This window comes from Lycorma delicatula, chromosome 9, assembly GCF_047948215.1.
Source record: "Lycorma delicatula isolate Av1 chromosome 9, ASM4794821v1, whole genome shotgun sequence".
Classification (NCBI taxonomy): Eukaryota; Metazoa; Arthropoda; class Insecta; order Hemiptera; family Fulgoridae; genus Lycorma; species Lycorma delicatula.
The window spans coordinates 23443926-23462429 of NC_134463.1; the positions used below are offsets into that span (position 1 = coordinate 23443926).

At 27.9% G+C, this 18504-nt stretch overlaps 1 protein-coding gene across 7 annotated transcripts in view; it reads right to left on the reverse strand.

Annotated features, from left to right (window-relative positions):
* Window positions 1-18504, reverse strand: part of drpr (multiple EGF like domains draper) — a 283353-nt gene that overhangs the window by 61362 nt on the left and 203487 nt on the right. For all 7 annotated transcript variants that reach the window (XM_075375261.1, XM_075375260.1, XM_075375259.1 and 4 more), the window contains 3 exons: window positions 17684-17877; window positions 9998-10127; window positions 5514-5679 (listed from right to left, as the gene is read on the reverse strand). In XM_075375261.1, the coding sequence (XP_075231376.1) occupies window positions 5514-5679; window positions 9998-10127; window positions 17684-17799 (412 nt within the window). In that variant the 5' untranslated portion in view covers window positions 17800-17877. The remainder of the gene's footprint in view (window positions 1-5513; window positions 5680-9997; window positions 10128-17683; window positions 17878-18504) is intronic.

An 18504-nucleotide genomic window follows, 5' to 3' on the forward strand; every position in this document is an offset into this window, starting at 1 on the left:
TGGAGGTCCTATTTCAGGAACAACCTGAAATAAGTCAAATCACTGCTCAACTACAACTGGATTCTTGCAGTCTGCTATGGGACAATATAATTTCCAAAATAAGTCTTTAGTTGGAAAATAGTATGCAAAACTAATTACCCAAATTAAAATAGTTTAATAAAAATAAAAAAATAGTAATTTTGTCAAAATAAAATTTATATATATATATATATATATATATATATATATATATATATATATATACTTTTTTTTTTAAAGTATAAATTTTATTTAAAGATGTTTAATAAAATTTTAATTGGTTTAAAAATATTTTTAACATAAAATGATAATTGAATAAGTGGTATCTTATCATGGATTGCAATTTTATGTTTTTTTATGTTTTTATGTATATATATAAATGTATGTAGCTGATGGGAATCAAGTTCACAAAAACACTTGTTTGTAAAATGAAATAAGGTAAATCATCCTATTTCAATTATTCTGTACTAAGGGCTGATCTATTAAACCTAAATAAATAAATAAATATATATATATATATATATATATATATATATATATATATCTCATTAAAAAAATAATAATAATAATTAACCAAGTTTTAGTTAAGGACTGATAATAGCAAATTAACTTCAAATTCTACCTTCCTTTCATCTAGATTAACTAAATAAAATCCAAAGATCAATTTATAACAAAATACTGACAGTACATAAAAGGAATTAGGTAGAGGATCAAGGAATCTGAAAACAAAAAAATCTCAACATCAAATAAAAATCTGAAAAAGAGATTAATAAAACTGAGAAAACTAAAATGTTAAATAAATCACCTTAATATTATAAGTAATCTATCTTCAAATACATTCTTACCTCAAAAAGCTCTGGCATTTACGTGACTGCATCATGGCACAAAAGCATGTATGTAAAGTACTTACATTACAACAGTTTTTATATTGAGATAAAAAAAAGTACAAGTTGATGTGTCTTCAAAAACCAAGAGTCTATAAAGATATGATTTCTGTACATGGGAGAGCTGGAAATTTGAAACTTGTTACAAGATGAACTGTTAGGTAATAAGCCACTACTAAAAAGAATATTTTCCCAATTCATACCTGACTAGGCGAAAAAAGTGAGAGTAGTAATTTCTCAAAAATAATATATTCTTCATACTTATATGAAGACCTACAATAAGTCTATTATAAGACATACTTATAATAGAACACTTGGCAAGTATGTTTACTGATAGATATATTACAAAAAAAAATAGACTTCTTTGAATCACCACTAAGAGAGTGAATTCAGATTAACAGTACATCCCTAAACCTCCGTGTAACTTCTTGACCAGTTTTGATAGAACCTTGAATTTGACATATATAATTGTAAAATTTTTAATAACCATAACTTGTAGTTTTCCTTTAAACAGTAACTGACTAATCTCATCAACATATAGCATACTACTTAAGTGCAAATGCCAATCTGGATGACTGTCTGCATAAGAACAACTACTATTTTTCCTTTTTTTTTATGACAATATAACTTGAATCTATTTGAATACAAAAGAAAGATCAATTTTAGTCCAAAAAAAAATAAGTACATGTCTGTTACAATAATGGCATAAACATGATGTGTGATTGAGAATCAGAGAATGAGAGGAAAATGAAACAAGTGATCGTAAAAAATAGGAGAAAATTTTGATGTTTGAAATCCTTGAAAGTTGAAAATTGTGTAATATATAATTTTATCAAATTCAACATAATCTATGAACATTACAAATATTTTTAATGGAGAAATGGAGCTGCTGAAAGTTTAAACAACAGTAACTTAGAAAGAGAAAAATATATTGAGGATTCATCATGCTCCTTAGAAGTTGTTAATTAAACACAAAATAATTAAATAAATGATAGAAAACTATTTGACTATATATGTTTCATATAAAAAGTTTGATAGTGCACAAACTAGAAACAATTTTTCTCTGAGAGAGAGGCTCTGTTCTTTGATTTCAAAAAATATTTTAGACATTTTCAATATAAAATGTTTCAGACAAAGAAGATATAAATTATGTGCTTTAACTTTATAGAGTTAGTACATTATATAGTATATTACATTGTATAGTATTCTATACAGTTTTGATTAGAATATAAAATACATGAGAAAGTGATGAAATTTTTTTTTATTACGATAAAGTTCCACTCAAGCATACTTTATCAATGCTATATAATTGATTTCTTCTTCTGATTGCTAAGCTTTCTAACTGCGAAAGTCTAACTGAAATCTACCATGGTACTCAAGTTACAGTATAAGAAATCTCAGATGAAAAGGTTTAAAAATTATAGAAACTATCTCACATGTTAAAAATAAAAACAACAAAACAAAATAACTTAAAATTAAAAAAAAAAAAGATATCAATATAGTCAAGCACTTCAATTTTATTATGAGGGTGAATCTAAATATAAAAAGTAATTTTTTTTTAATAAATTTATTGATTAATAATACAAACTATTCATACCTTCATCATTTCTCTATATAGTCTCCTGTATGATCTACACACTTTTGCCAACGATTTGGAAGCTTGAATATTCCTTGTTCATAACAAGTTTGAGGACGAGTTGTCAACCAATTGCACATGCGCTCCTCAATGTCTTCATTTGTTTTCAAATTGTTCTCCTCCAAAGAATGCAAACTTTCAAGGATGCAAACAAAAAATAGTTACAGTGGGAGCTTACAGTCCAGATTTTGTAATCTGGACTGTAGGGAGGGTGGTTGAGGGTTTCCTAGTGCATTTTTCCCATTTATCCCTAGTCAAAATCGTGGTGTGCGGCTTGGAGTTGTCATGAAGAAGGATGACATCTCTGATGGGCATACCCTCGTCTTTTGTTTTGGTAGGTGGCTTTTTTTGACTGTAGCAGCTGGCAATAGTAAGCCGCATTCATCATTCATTGATTGTGAAGAAAATCAATGAGTAAAACTCCTCTTGAGTCAAAAAAATCATTGCAAGAACTTTTCCGGCTGATATACGGGGTTTGGCCTTTACTGGGCAGTCCTCATCCTTCCTTTGCCACTCCTTACTTATCATTTTTGACTCTGCAATATAGAGATGAACCCATTTCTCATCACATATGATGATGGGCCTCAAAAAATCATCCCCTTGTTGCCAAAATCGATTCAGAAGTCTTTTACAGATCTCCAATCTGACCTATTTTTGATTTTCATTCAACAACTTTGGGACCCATCAAGCACTAATTTTTCTAAAGCCAATATGATCAGTGATAATGGATTGAGCACTTCCATAGCTGATACCTACTTCTGATGTAATCTCTTCAGCGAACCAGCGATCACCTTCGATAAGCTCTCTAACGGTACAGATGTTGTCAACTGTAAGACTTGACCTTGGATGTCTATCATGACTTTCTACTTTCTCACCTACCCTTAAACTGTCTGTCCCATGTATACACATGGTTCTAGGACAGTGTAGCGCCCCCAAACTGTACCTTTAAACAAGTTAAACTTTCCACAAGTTTAACACCTTCAATAGTTAAAAACTTCATGATAATATATTGTTCAACAGATAATGAAATCTCTTGTTCTTGGCTGTATTGACAACAGAACAGAGCAGAGAAGCTAACCAAGCTGGTTCCCCTCTCTACTCACCAAAGTTCTAACACTGTTCTAACACACCGAACATTAACCCCCCACTCAACCATCCAGCTCAAAATTGACTGCTATGTAGAATAGCAAAATTATGATTTAAATTTGATTCACCCTTGTCGTAGAAACAATAGAAATAGCTACACAACTAAATGACAATCCAGATACAATCTAAAAATAATATAAATATATTACAGGTATAAATCCAGCCATTCAAAATCCCTTAGAAGATAGTTCAGCAATAATAAAAAAACAAATTAAAAAAAAGTGAATCATTTGTGTTTCTGTCTACATAGGTTTTCCACAAACTGAGGTGATAATACAAATGAAACGAATAAAAAAAATCAAATACTCATTCTTGAGTAAAAGTAGAAAGGAAATAATTGTAATCAATCTGTTTAGTAACTGGGAATACGCAAAGAAGATAAGCTTAGTTGCAATTTGGTTTTTGTGTTATAGACAATTAGTTGTGGTAACTATGCGAGCGAGTTGTAGACATGAATTTCATTTATATGGTTGAAAGCATTAAAAGTAAAGAAGACACAATCAAATTTTTGGAGCTGTGCTGTTATATAAACAATTATAACAGAAGACATACTAACAGAGTCAAAACCGCTGTTTCATAAAATATTTTTTTTCATATATAGCTGGATGCAAAAATTGATCACCATAAAATTTGTTAAAAAGGAACTTGCAATTAGTGCATCTACAACAGTAGACTGAAACAATTATGTGCATGAAGCAACAGTTGATTACTTGTTAAAAAATCCAAATTAAATCGATGGCTCCAGCATTACAGTGGAAATTTACGAGAGTTTATTTCCCTGTAGAAAAAAATCATGCTGGCTGTCAACTTCCCATACTGGTTTTTGGCAGCTTTTTTTGGTGGCTGCTCATAATAAGTTGGCAGAATAACTTTTACCAATTGTTTGGCAATTTATTCTACCAGACCCAATAATATGTGGAAGACCTATTAATTGCATAGATTACAAACATAAAGCACTGACAAGTAAGAACAATTTTGTTACTCTGAAACAGGAGCACATACATAAGGAATAGAAATCATGTGGAGACCGGCGTAACACCATAAAAAAGATGCGCAGTGTGGCATGCATCGAACGATGATTGACTAATATTTTTGCGAGTTTAACGCATATATTGGCATTATCAATATACAGGCAGTGATTTATTCAAAAGAATACTTTTGATATTGTGCCTTACCAGCCTCCATAATAAAAGTTAATTCAAGATCTTTTTAATCCTTTGTTAAAATTATAAAAATTTTATATAGACAAATAACCAAAGATATCCAGAAAAAATGGAATAAGTATACTTGTAAGAGTTCTTACTTAAATGTAAGCAAACCACATTTAAGGCCAAAATTTATGGAAAAATTACCATATACCTATGATGAAGGAAAAAGTTTTATAAAAATGCTAAAGCAATTTTAAGTGGAAAATGTTTTTACCGTATGAAAATTTCATTTCCTTCCCCAATCATAAGTAAATTAAATAGTAGTTGTGCACATAGAATTAGATTTTTAGATAAAACTACAAAATAAAAAGTGATAGTAATAACTTTTAATTTCATACAACTACATTTAAGTAGATAGATTTAAATTCACCAAAAATAATAATACAAAAGTAACTTAATAAATAATACTATTGAATGCTAAAAATAGTTTCAAGTAATCTACAATAATAAACCTAATATGAGCTGTTTTATTAACTGGTCTTATTTACAAAATTTACTTTAAGAATACTATTATTTTTTTTGAAGTTATTTTAAATCAAAGGCGCAATGAATGTACTACTCAAACTAATATATAATAAATTTATAATAATCACAAAATACTTTTAAAAAAAGTAAACTTACTAAAATTGCATGTAGGTCCACCATACCCTGTGATACATTGACAAGTTTCAGGAAGAATACAAGTACCATGAACACAATCATTTGTACATACTGGCACACATCTATCTAACTGACTTCTAGCATATCCCTCACAACAAACTTCTACTGGCCTTGTTTTAACAAGAGTCTGCAATACAATATTAACAATAATTAAATTACATACTGTTTAAAAATTTATTCATAAATAGTATATAAATAAATAAAAAAAGTAATCTTCCTTTCACTCTACAGGCATATACATTTTATAAAGAGCATTATTACTTTTATTATTTATTTATTAATCTAATAACAATATTGTTCTTAGGACAATATTGTTGTAAGGACAATATTTATTTACAGGTAGTTAAATCGAAAAACCAGAATTCAATCCCACTGACAAAAGACATTATTATGACCACTAATATTTACACCTTTGACAACTAGTATACCAGATAATACAAGTCTAAAGTTCATTCAATACGATTCTCGGCACATACTTCTGCTGTTTACAAATAAAATAATTATCCCAACAATTTACGAATGAGTTTAGTACTTTATCTCTTTCACTAATTATCTGCCAGTAACTCACTGAACAACTTCCTGCATTTACCCACTGTCCACACCAGAATGATTGTGACGTCAAATAGAACACTATGATTATATGCATCAAAATACTCGCTTCTTCACTGACTCGCTTAATAATTCCTCGTTTAAACTGAACTTAATTCATCATTCCTGGAGTATTTATACTCTTGACCTGCAGAACTAGACCCAAATTGAAGCGTGAGAATGATCATAAGAGTCTTTACACTTTCCCATGAATTTCTACTTTGGTTCGGTAATTCTTCTCGTTGAACAACGGCTGTTCCAGGTGTGTGTTACAGACAGTATTATAAAGAACCATTGTTAAACAGACCTGTTAGCCTTAGAAAAAGGATCCCTTCTGAATTCCATTCATTATAATTTTCTACTACTTTCTTCTTAATTGGCAGGGATCTGTTACTCAGGTCCATTATACTGGTCATGTTAAAATATTTTACTCTTTAAAATAAATTTTTATTTCATTTTTTCCAACTTTTACATTATTTGAAAGTTATTGTATTGAAATGTATGCATCAATACATGAAATAAAGTTTTTAATTTATTTGTTTTAGTTGCTTAGGTTGAAAACAGGTCTTAATCATAGTAAAGTTTGTTTACAGACATTTTTGGTTGTTTTAAGGCTATAACTTTTACTAGTCAAACATGAAATTAATATTGAACATTTAGAATGTTCAAGTATAATATTAGAGGTATATATAACTTAAAGTATTATTACCTTTCATAATTTCTGTTTTAGGTCATTTAAATGTAATACACTCTAAAGGGTATATAATTTATCTGAGAGCTTAGTTCATAGATATTTCAATAAAAAGGAGGAGGATTCTCAATTCAATCCATCATGTACTTTTTCCGTTCATGTATGTTCAAAACTTACTTTTCACCAAATGGACCTACCTTTATACCTGCTTCTCTTTTATTATTTTTTAGAAAGAGTTCCTCTGGTTCTGAGTTCTTTCTATGATGATAAATTCAAAGTATTCTCAGGGAAGAATTCAAGGAAATTATTAGGAAAACATTAGGTAAAAAAAATATATTATCACTTTTGAGAGTGCCCCATAGTCATTCTGGGTACCTTCAAGTTGTTTCACAGCATTAATTTTTTATATTTTTATCAAAATGCAATAAAAAAAAAATAAATATTCCTGTATTCCAGAGAGCCTTATCTCATGCTCAGTCACAATTTTTAAAATTCTTTTCTTACTTTTATTTAGATAGAGATTTCTCACTTAAGTGTTTCATGTGAACAGCATTTTTTTTCATTTGGGCATTTTTTGTAGACCTACCAAAATAGATACTAAAAATAAAAAATTAAAGCATGAATTAAACAAAAAAATAACTGGTTTCTAAAAAATGTTTATGTTAATCCTTTTTTTTTGACATTGAATTGTAAGTCAAAATTTAAGAAATTATAGAAATAAATAATTTTTTAGTTTTTTTTTTTTGCAGAGATTGGTTTATATTATTTTTTAGTTATTTTAACTTTTATTGATTATCTTGAAACTTGAGAATGTAGTTTATGATAAAATTAAAAATATATTTAATTTATTGAAATGAAACCACAATTTTGATCATATCTTACAAAAATATATCTTTACTTTGTTGTTAGGTTTTATCTATCGTGCGTTACTAAAATTTCTAATTCTAAATTAGCTAATATTTAATATACCATATTAAATTAGCTAATAAAATATATACCATATAAAGGCATATGTATTAATTCAATTCCCATTTATCACTTATATTTTTTATTTTTTTTTTTTTGTTTAATTACCTGTCCAGTAATAAATACCAAAAAGAAGACTTATAAGTCTAGTATCATGATGGGAAGCCATAAGTAATAAATTTCCCCCATTGTGTTTAGTAAAACCCATAACAAAAAAATAATACTTATAAATGTACTTATCTTAATTAAATTTCTTCAGTAATGAAAAAAGTTTAAATTACATAAATAATCAATTCCATGACAGGTGACCTTAGATGATGAATTCAATAAAGAAGTCAAGACATTAATAAAAAATGTTAGTGACAAAGAAAAATTACTTTAAAACAAATAATAGTAATAAAATTGTACATAAGTACTTCATGTAAAAGAGTTTGATCATCAAATTGGTGATAAAATTCTGGGAGGTTTGAAAATCCATTGGTAAAAATTCCAAGAAATAATAAAACAAAAAACACATTAAAAAAGCTAATGGAAACAGGGATAAAATTTTTTTAAAAATTAGAATGTAAATTTTCATTTTTTAACTTTCATTTTCCTTTTGGTGTGTACATGTGTAAGTATAAGTAACACAATTTACAACGTAAAATATAGCAGGAAAATGGAATTCCCACACAATCATACACCTACAAATTCCTCAAAATAAATGAAAATGGTACAACATTTTATCAATCAAACAAGATAAAAAAAGGTGTAGTAGTAATAAATACCACACAATGTGGTTTCTTATCTAGGAAATACCACAAAATCTTACAAGACATCCAAAAACCACAAAAAATATAACAAAATAAAATTTTTCAAACAGTGATATAAAAAAACAACTAAGAAGTAATAAAAAATAACAATTGATGACAAACTAAAAAACCGCAAAAAATAATACCTTATTGAATATTTTAACCACAATGATGATTAAACAAATAGTTAAATGATTAAGTGCTTAATAAAAGCCTAATAATATTATTAATTTTTATTATCATGCATAAATGTTTATAGATCTTTATGGTTTTTTTTTACTCCTTATGGTTCAACTATTGAGATTATACAACAAAATACAGTTGTATAACAAATGGAAACTACAGCCATTACAATTTAAGTTTAGAATAATCTATATCAACTGTTTAAAGACATAGCTTTAATCACTAATTAACAATATATTCCCTGAAATATTTCAGGCGTTTCAAAACTATAATATTAGAAAAAATGTAAATGTGTGTGAGTAACTTGTCATCACCCAAAATGACATCTTTTCTAGACACCAATCATCATACGACTATCTTGAAAGTATGAGTAATAACTATTCATTAATTTCAACTCAAATTCAATATTTTCTATTGACATTATTTGCTGAAGTCTACCACCTTCTGCATCTCTTTATTATGATTTACATTTGCACTCTAAATTTTTAAAGCAATAATTCAGCCATTTTGGCATCAGCTATAAAATTCATGTTTTTCTATTTACATAACTCAATATTGAAATTTATAGGAAACTGGCTGATATATGACAAATTAAAGGAATGTTCATAAACAAATCTGAACCAGTAGATTGAACAGTACTGTTTCACATGATAAAAAACGTTCTGGGCAATTCTTTATCACCACCACCAATTCAAAATATTGATGATGAAATAAAAAAAAAGTTGTCAAATCAGTATCTCAGATTTGGAATTGATAGTTCATATTACAAAACTGCTGACAATGAATGTTGTATTGCAGTATAATAATAATAATGTGTGCTTATTCTGCAGTTTTGACCAGTTCATTTGCTAGGAAAATTTGTATAGAGTATTTTCAGTCATGCTGGACATTCAGTCTGAACTTGTCTCATACCAACTTCTATCTGTTGTAAAAGCTGAAGAAAATTTTTAATCACAAGCAATTTGTAACTAATAAAAGAAATTAAAAATCTCTTGAAAAATAAAATTTCTGAAAAAGTAGTACAATGAAGGTATTTTTAAGCTAATGGATCATTATATCAAATGTTGGTAATCGTTATTTAAAAAAGAAAAAATGAATTCTAACTAATAAATAATATAATTTTTACAACCAAAAGGCATTTTCTTTCAAGACAGCACTTAATAAATCTACACAATAAAAATAAATCTACACATTACACAACAATATATTACAAAATAAATACTTACTTCGGTTCTAAAAGAAGGTCGAAACCCAACTCTGTATTTTGAACAATGAAATGTTGGTGGGGTCAAACAATAAGTATACTCTTTTATTTGATATGCTTTACTCTCAGTAACATTAACTTCTTTTGTATAACTGTAAATCAAAATAAAAACGTAATATTAATATAGCACAAAATAGTTCATACCAGGCCAATTCATTAAAATGGATGTTTTACAGACAGCTATATAAAAACTTTTAACATAGTATACAAGATATTAGAAACGATTTCTCTAATTAAAAACTTGAATAACTTGTGTTTAATAAGTCAGATACATGAAAGTATCAATGGAAAAGAAAACTCAAAAGTTTTCGGTGGGTATTACAGCTGTCATGTAGTTATTGATTATTGAGATGGAATAGGCATGCTGCCTGAGATAATAGTGAACATTCCCCAACCTTACACCCTGTAGGTTGGTTTTCCTCTGGGGTTTTGTAAAACAGCATGCATAACAGCCACCTTTAACACCTCCCACCCACGATCTTCATGTTCATGTCACAGCTACCACTGCATTAGTGGCTCATCCAATGTTACAACGTGCACGGTAGAAATTGGTTTACAGGCTCAATGTGAACTCACATTGAATACATGTGATGTGATAATGACATTGTGAACCAAATGTAATACCCACCGGGTTGGTCTAGTGGTGAACTTATCATCATAAATCAGCTGATTTTGAAGTCTAGAGTTCTAAGGTTCAAATTCTTGTAAAGGCAGTTACTTTTTTACAGATTTGAATACTAGACCTTGGATACCGTGTTCTTTGGTGTTGAGTTTCAATTAACCACACATCTCAGAAATGGTTGACCTGAGACTGTACAAGACTATACTTCATTTACATATCATCCTCATTCATCCTCTGAAGTAATAACTTATAGTGGTTCTGGAGGCTAAACAGAAAAAGAACCACATGCAATGCAAAACTTTTCGAGTTTCCCTTTCCATTCATGCTACTTTTATGTACCTGAGTGTTATTAAATGCGAGTTTTCAAGTTTGTAATTGGAAAGATTATTTGTAATAACCCTGTACATCACAAAAGAAAGAGTTGTCTTTAAAGAGATTGTAAATTATACATAAATTGCTACTGTAATTCTGACATTCCATAGTTTAATTAAGAGATAATATAAAACATTAATATTTAATTGATATATATATTAAAGTTTTACCTAATGTAGGTATTTCTAAAAAAAAATTTCTGATATTAATAAATAGAAAAAAAAGGTAAACAATCACTGTATTCTTTCTTTCTTTTATGATATGTAACAATATAGTTAACTTTACAATAATACTTTTAAACTCTAGTGAGTGTACTAACAAAATAATAATAATAAGATATAAAATTTACAGATGCATTGTTGAATATCAGTAACAAATTAAAATATTTGTCTCATGCTTGTTTAATTTATTTATTGTATTATTATTTTAAATAATAATATTTATTTTGTTTGCAACATGGAAATAGAATAACTTATAATTTAAATTTCTTATTATATTTTTCTTCATTTATTTAATATTATTTTATAAAACACAACAATTTTTTTGATAAAATAAATGATAATTTTATTGATTAGTTCAGTTTTTACTTCCTTTTTATTTCTATTTATTTTCATTATTGAAAAATTGAAAAACAACATTTATAATTATTTGTTTAACTTTTTTTTATTATTTAAAAACTGATTTTAATTCACCATACGAACAGTGACGTTAACTAGCATACTTATTTGTGAATGTTGCTCATCTTTTCACAATTGTTAGTACCATGAACTTAGAGACAAAAATCCCCAAACCCTCCCAATAAAGGTAATAAAATAAAAAATAATTCATTCCAGTCTTTCTGTGTAATCAGTTTTCCATCATGGGTAATTATTTATCTTTAAAAGTAAGGTTTTTAAAAGGCCATGGGGGATTGCTTACTTACTAATTGTTCAAATTACACTGATCAACATGATTTTTGTTTCAAATGTACCAGCAGGTGTACTTAATGCAGTTTTTTATTCGTTTTCAAATATGTATTCAGAAATTCTCCATCACAGTTTTTTGTTATTTTAATTGTTTTAAATATTTTTAAATGTTTTTTAATCCATTTGTCCACTGTCAAGTAAAAGCTCCTAGAGCATTGTAAATATGATGGAACCAAATAACCTAACTCAAAGGGTAGCGTTGCTAGTGTTGTGCAAGTTCAGACGTGTATAGACATGTACAAATGTGATCTAGTGTAGCACACATTCATCAGAACAATGCCAGTTATAAGATAGTAGTAAACCAGTAAATACATCATCGTGAGTGTTTTGTGTGCCTGAATTATTGTGTATTACATATGTACAACTTTATTTCTTTTAATTACTCATTAGTTACAAAAGGCCTACAATTTGTTTAAATCATCCTAACAATTTTTGTCATGTATGTGGTAAAGTGACACTCAAGTCCCAAAGGTGAATCCTTACTCCATTAGTAAAAAAATGTTATAAACTTTATTTTGGGTGTAAAGTCAGGGACCGAACACTGTCCTGGATGACACATATCTGTTGTTTATCATGTTCTAGGCTTCTCACTGCATGAAAAAATGCACACGCCACATGTTATTTGCTATCCCTATGATTTGGAGGGAACCCAAAGATCACTCTTCTGACTGTTATTTCTGCTTAACAAACATTAAAGGATTACTTCAAAATTAAAACATACAATGGTGTACCCTAACTTGCAATCTCCAATGAGACCAGTTTCACGCTGCAAATAATTGCCCATACCAAAGCCTCCAGAACATGTGACATTAGATGAAGAGAGCTCAGAGTCTGATGGAAGTAAGGAAGAAAATGAAGCAGATTCTGGTAATGCAACTTTTGAACAATGCAGTTCATCTGAACCTCATTTACTGACTAGAAAAGATCTTAAAGATCTCATACGAGATTTAAAGTTATCCAAAAAACAGTCTGAAATGCTTGCTTCCTGGTTAAAAGGATGAAATCTTTTTCAAAAAAATACAAAGATATGTACTTATTGTAATCGTCATTCTGAATTAAAAGATTATTTTTCTGAATAAGACGGCTTAGTTTTTTGTAATGACATTTCTTTCAAAGTGGAAACACTTTGAAATGAACATAACCCAAATGCTGCTTGCTCATTGATTCCTCTAAAGTCAGTTTAAAAGCTGAACTTCTGCATAATGACAATAAATTACCACCAGTACATGTGGCTCATTCTGCTAGTATGAAAGAAACATATGAAAACTAAATTTATATTGGAAAAGCATCAACATGTATATGAATGGAATATTTGTGGTGATTTGAAGGTAATTGCAGTTATTCTTGGTCTGCAGCTTGGTTACACAAAGTACTGTTGTTTTTTGTATGAGTGGGATAGTAGGACCAGAAAAAACCATTTCATTAAAAAAGAATGGCCTAAACATGAATCACTCATTCCTGAACAGAAAAATGTGAAACATGACCCATTGTGTAATCCTACAAATGTGTATCTATCTTTGTTACATATCAAACTAGGATTAATGAAGAATTTTGTCAAGGCCATTTACAATACACCTGGTTTCATCTATTTAAAACAGATGTTTCCAACAATTAGTGATGCAAAAATTAAAGAAGGAATAATTGTGGGTACTAATAATCCACAAATACGACCACTAATGCATGATGAAAAGTTTGAGGAACTATTGAATCCACTGGAGAAAGCAGCTTGGCAAGCATTCAAAAATGTTACTCAGAATTTTTTGGGAAATAGAAAGGCAGAAAATTACTGTGATATTGTCAACAATCTTGTAACATCTTATAAAAATTTGGGTTGTATAATATGTCCTTAAAAGTACATTTCCTGCACTCACACCTAGATTTCTTCCCGGAAAATCTTGCCGCAGTGAGCAATGAGCACAGGGAACACTTTCATCAGGAGATTTCAGCTATGGAAAATAGGTATCAAGGCAAATGGAATCCTAACATGCTGGCCGATTATTGTTGGACCATCAAGAGAGTTGCTCCATGGATGAAATACAGCAGAAAATGGTCATTTTTTACTTTCTAGGTGGTCAAATGTTTGAATATTGTGTAGTTAAAAATGCAGAAAGTATTAAAATGTTTGAAATTATAAATGCCTATTTCTCAGAAACTTTGTGTGATGGGGTAAAACCGATATTATATTTGAATTCAGGAGAAAAAAATACTATCAGAATCACATATTTTTCTTCTCCTCAGACAAAAAAAAATTATTTTTTGTTTCCCAGTCTTATTAGTACATTAGGAAAAATAAAACTTCTTTAATATTCAGTTATGAAAATAACAAAAAAAAAAAATTCCAACTGTACTGAAATTTGTGCACTTCCATTCTCTCGAAGTTTAATTTTACAATAGTAACTGAAACTTTCTTGAATTTCTTCCTTTGATAATTTTAATTGAAATTCTAAAAAACTCAATTTAAATAATATAATGTTTGTTATGCAAACAGTCTACTGTAACAAAACTTAAGAATTATTTTATGACTTTACGATAAAAAAGTTGTTATAATACTTGGGTAGACTATTATGTTATAATACAATGACGGAATAACAACAAAGAAAAAAATTATGTAACATATGTGGTAAATAAAACGAGAACATTGGATGAGTGGGTGTACAGAAATCATTTATATAACCAATCAATTTGGTTATATAAATTTGGTTATAAAAACACTTCAAAAATATTTATCAACCCATGAAAACAGATTAAAATCAAAAAAATTATCAGTTAATATTATTAAAAATATAATTATATTTTAAATCTGGACTAACACTGAAATAAAAAATGGGAAAAACAGGTAAACTAAATTTTAAAGATTGAATTTAAAAACCAGGAATTTATTTTCATCGTTAATCAACAATTACCATTTACATCTGAAAAACAAACACAGTTCACTGAAACGTGGATACAGGACTAAAAGCATCTAGAATAAATTGCTAAGCGATATTATTAAACTGACTGCAAAAAACTAATATTTTTTTATCATCATTTACTAGACAGATGTGGCACATTTCCTAATTTCGTTCCAGTCTTTTTTTTTCTACACTGATATTCAATCTCATAAAATTTATTATATCATATATCCCTATAACTATTAACTTCATGTAATCAATTTTTTCTGTCTCTTACAATTGTAACCGTCAATGTTTGTTTATGGTGCTAAATGAATTTTTTATGGCTATAGTGTTATAGTTTTTCTCATTACATTTAAAATAAATGTCTTCTAAAATTCCTCTTATGACCTTTCATTTATAACTTTTATCACCACAACAAATTTTTGACATTTTCCTGTAATATGGAATTTCAAATCTTACACTTTAAATTTATTCCTTTCGAACTTTTAAATCGTCTAGTTTTTATTTTTATGAAATATACGGCTTCAACAAAATAAATATACGAAAGAATTTATTTTTAACTAAATTTTTTTTTAGTGTGTTTCAAATAGGTAAAGAATGTTAGCACAGTATATCTTCCTTCAAAGGATGTAGTCATAACCTCCCAAAACTGTTTACATTGAACTGCTTCAGTAAGATTAATTTCATTTTAATGTTATTGGCTTCCCAATAATGAATACAGGCCTCTATTCTGTAGTAGGATTAAAATTATAAAAACATAAAAACCTATAAGTACACTTAATGCCAAACAATGGATTATCTTCTCCATATCGACAAAGTTGCAATGGATATATTCTGACTTCTGGAATTACAAATCAATCTATCTTCAATTATCAGCAATTTCTTTTTAGTAAGGAACTCTTTTTCTTTCCTGTAATAATGTGCTTTTAATATCTTCTTCATTTTGTATATTCTTTATAATTTCACAGTCTAAATAAAAATACACTTCTAGCTTATGTAGTTCTACACTAATGTTAATTTATTGCTATTAAATTATTTTTTCAGTTGCATCTCATTACACCTTTTATAATTTAATTTTTTTAAATTAAATTTATCTCCGAGAATGAATTCATTCTTATGAAGATTCATAAGTAATAAACTTGACTCATTTTTAGTTTTCACTAAAAGAAAAATAAACACAATCTTCTGAAATGCTTAATAACGTAAGAGATTTTATAAATTAATACATTCAATATTCTTTTTTTTTCCTGTTTAGCCTCTGGGAATTACCAATCAGGTATTACTTCAGAAGATGAATAAAGATATGTATGAATGTAAATGAAGTGTCTTGTACAGTCCCAATTCAACCATTCCTGAGATGTGTGGTTAATTGAAACCCAACCACCAAAGAACACCAGAATCCACGATCTAGTATTCAAATTTGTATTAAAGTAACTGCCTTTACTAGGACTTGAATGCTGGAACTCTCGACTTTCAAATCAGCTGATTTGGGAAGATGTATTCACAACTAGACCAACTTGGTGGGTTAATATAATTCAGTATTAATAATATAATAAACGAATAACTAGCTGGTTAAGAACTTTACAGCATGAACTTACCACAAAATTTTTAATCTTCTGTAAATTAAGAGTTTATTGAATCAGAAAAATATGATTAAATCTAATATTAACCAAAGGCTTTTTACACAACTAAGTTTAAATAACGGTAAACATAATTAGGTTATCTAGAAATTTCCAAGTAGGTTTTCAAGACTAAAATTTTAATTTAACATCTATGTTTTATTCAACAAATCTTTCTTTGCCTACTCAGTACCTGAATATGCTTACATTAAAATAGGACAATTTTGGATACCACTTTCTGTAATTGAGTATTTAAATTTAAAAAAAATCATACCGGTTAAAATATTTCACCCTGATAAGGTTGACTAATTAAGTGACAACAAAGAAATGATTGCAAACAAAAAAAAATTAAGACAACAAAGTCAACTAATAAAAGTTGTATTAATGATCTGAATTTAACGGTTAATAACATATTTACATACACTCATTAATAAAAATTTGGAAAATTGACTAAGTTACAATAATTTAAATAATTATAACTAAAAGAAAATCAACACTACAATATGTTACATAAACTGAGTTTTAATATACTTTTTACTAATAACTCGATTAAATATAATACATCAATTAAAATTAATAAATATAATGTCACCTCAGATTTTTAGGATTTTCTATTTTATAATAATTAAAACTGTATATTCATAAAATTTTTCATAATTCAATTGTCAATGTCTCAGAAATAACAGAATTTCATTATTTTATTCATATTTTGGTTCATTGCTGCTGTGTTTGGGTTATTTTCATAAATAATTCTGTATTAAAATTTACTACGCATTTACATTAAGTCTAAAGAAGGCAAGAATGGGTGGTCTAGATAAACCAACAGGTATCCAAGACAGTTGAATACTCAACGCAGTTAATACTAACGTTTTAGGAATTTTGATTTACAACATTTATTATAGAGGAATTAGTGCACATATTGCTATATTTGATATGCTTACCAACCAATATCTCTAAATCACACTCAATATTACTCAAATTCATCAGTGATCATATGGATAGTATTCATGTATTACCATATTGCTAAACCAGGTATTAAACTTAACAAAATGCTCATTAATATATATATATATATATATATATATATATATAAATGGATACATTTACTACATTTTAAACAAAGAAAACTTTTTTAATTTTTTTTTTTAAATGAAGACTAAAATACAGCCTACTTACGTTTCTTGTTTTGTACAAACATTTGGTCCTTCGAGATCACAATACGCGAGTAATAATACAACAAATAAAATTAAGATGTGAAGTAAAAAAGAAGGCACTAATTTTGAACACATCATGATTGAATATTGAATACTTGTTAATTGTTTTATATATTATTGCTCTTGTTTACTAATTATTGTTACTATCAGCTACATCTGTAACATAAAACATACACCAAAATATTAAAGGATAATCACATAAAAACATTAAAAAATTAAAAATTATTACATAATAAGGTTTTAAATACTTATTATTTTATAAAAATTATAATTTATCATAATGTTTTTTTTTCTTTTTCTTCAAGATTTCTCAGTTTTATATAATAATTAAAAGGCTGAACATTAATACTCATCTAAAAAACCAACTGTTACACTAAAAACCTTTGGTTTTATTTTCAAATACATATATACATACTTGATTGCTAATTTTTATAATCATAGCATTTAATATACTCTGAACTTTAAGAGCAACTAATTAAGAATTTAATAATAATCTACCACCATAAAATGCTGACTGAAAACAAACTGGTAATTAAAATCCGTTAATTGGGTAATACGTGATCAATCATAATTACTGATAACAATAGATTAGTTGATGTTGCTTTAAGTTTCAAAAATTTTTGAAAATGCTACACAACAGCCTTTAAAAGTCTTTGTATGTTTGGTTTTGAATAAAATTTAATTTCACAAACATAATCTTCAATTAAATAATCATATAATATCTGATAAAAAAGTGTGTATTTCATGTTAAAAAAGTGGTCACTGTCGTTTATAAGCAACCAA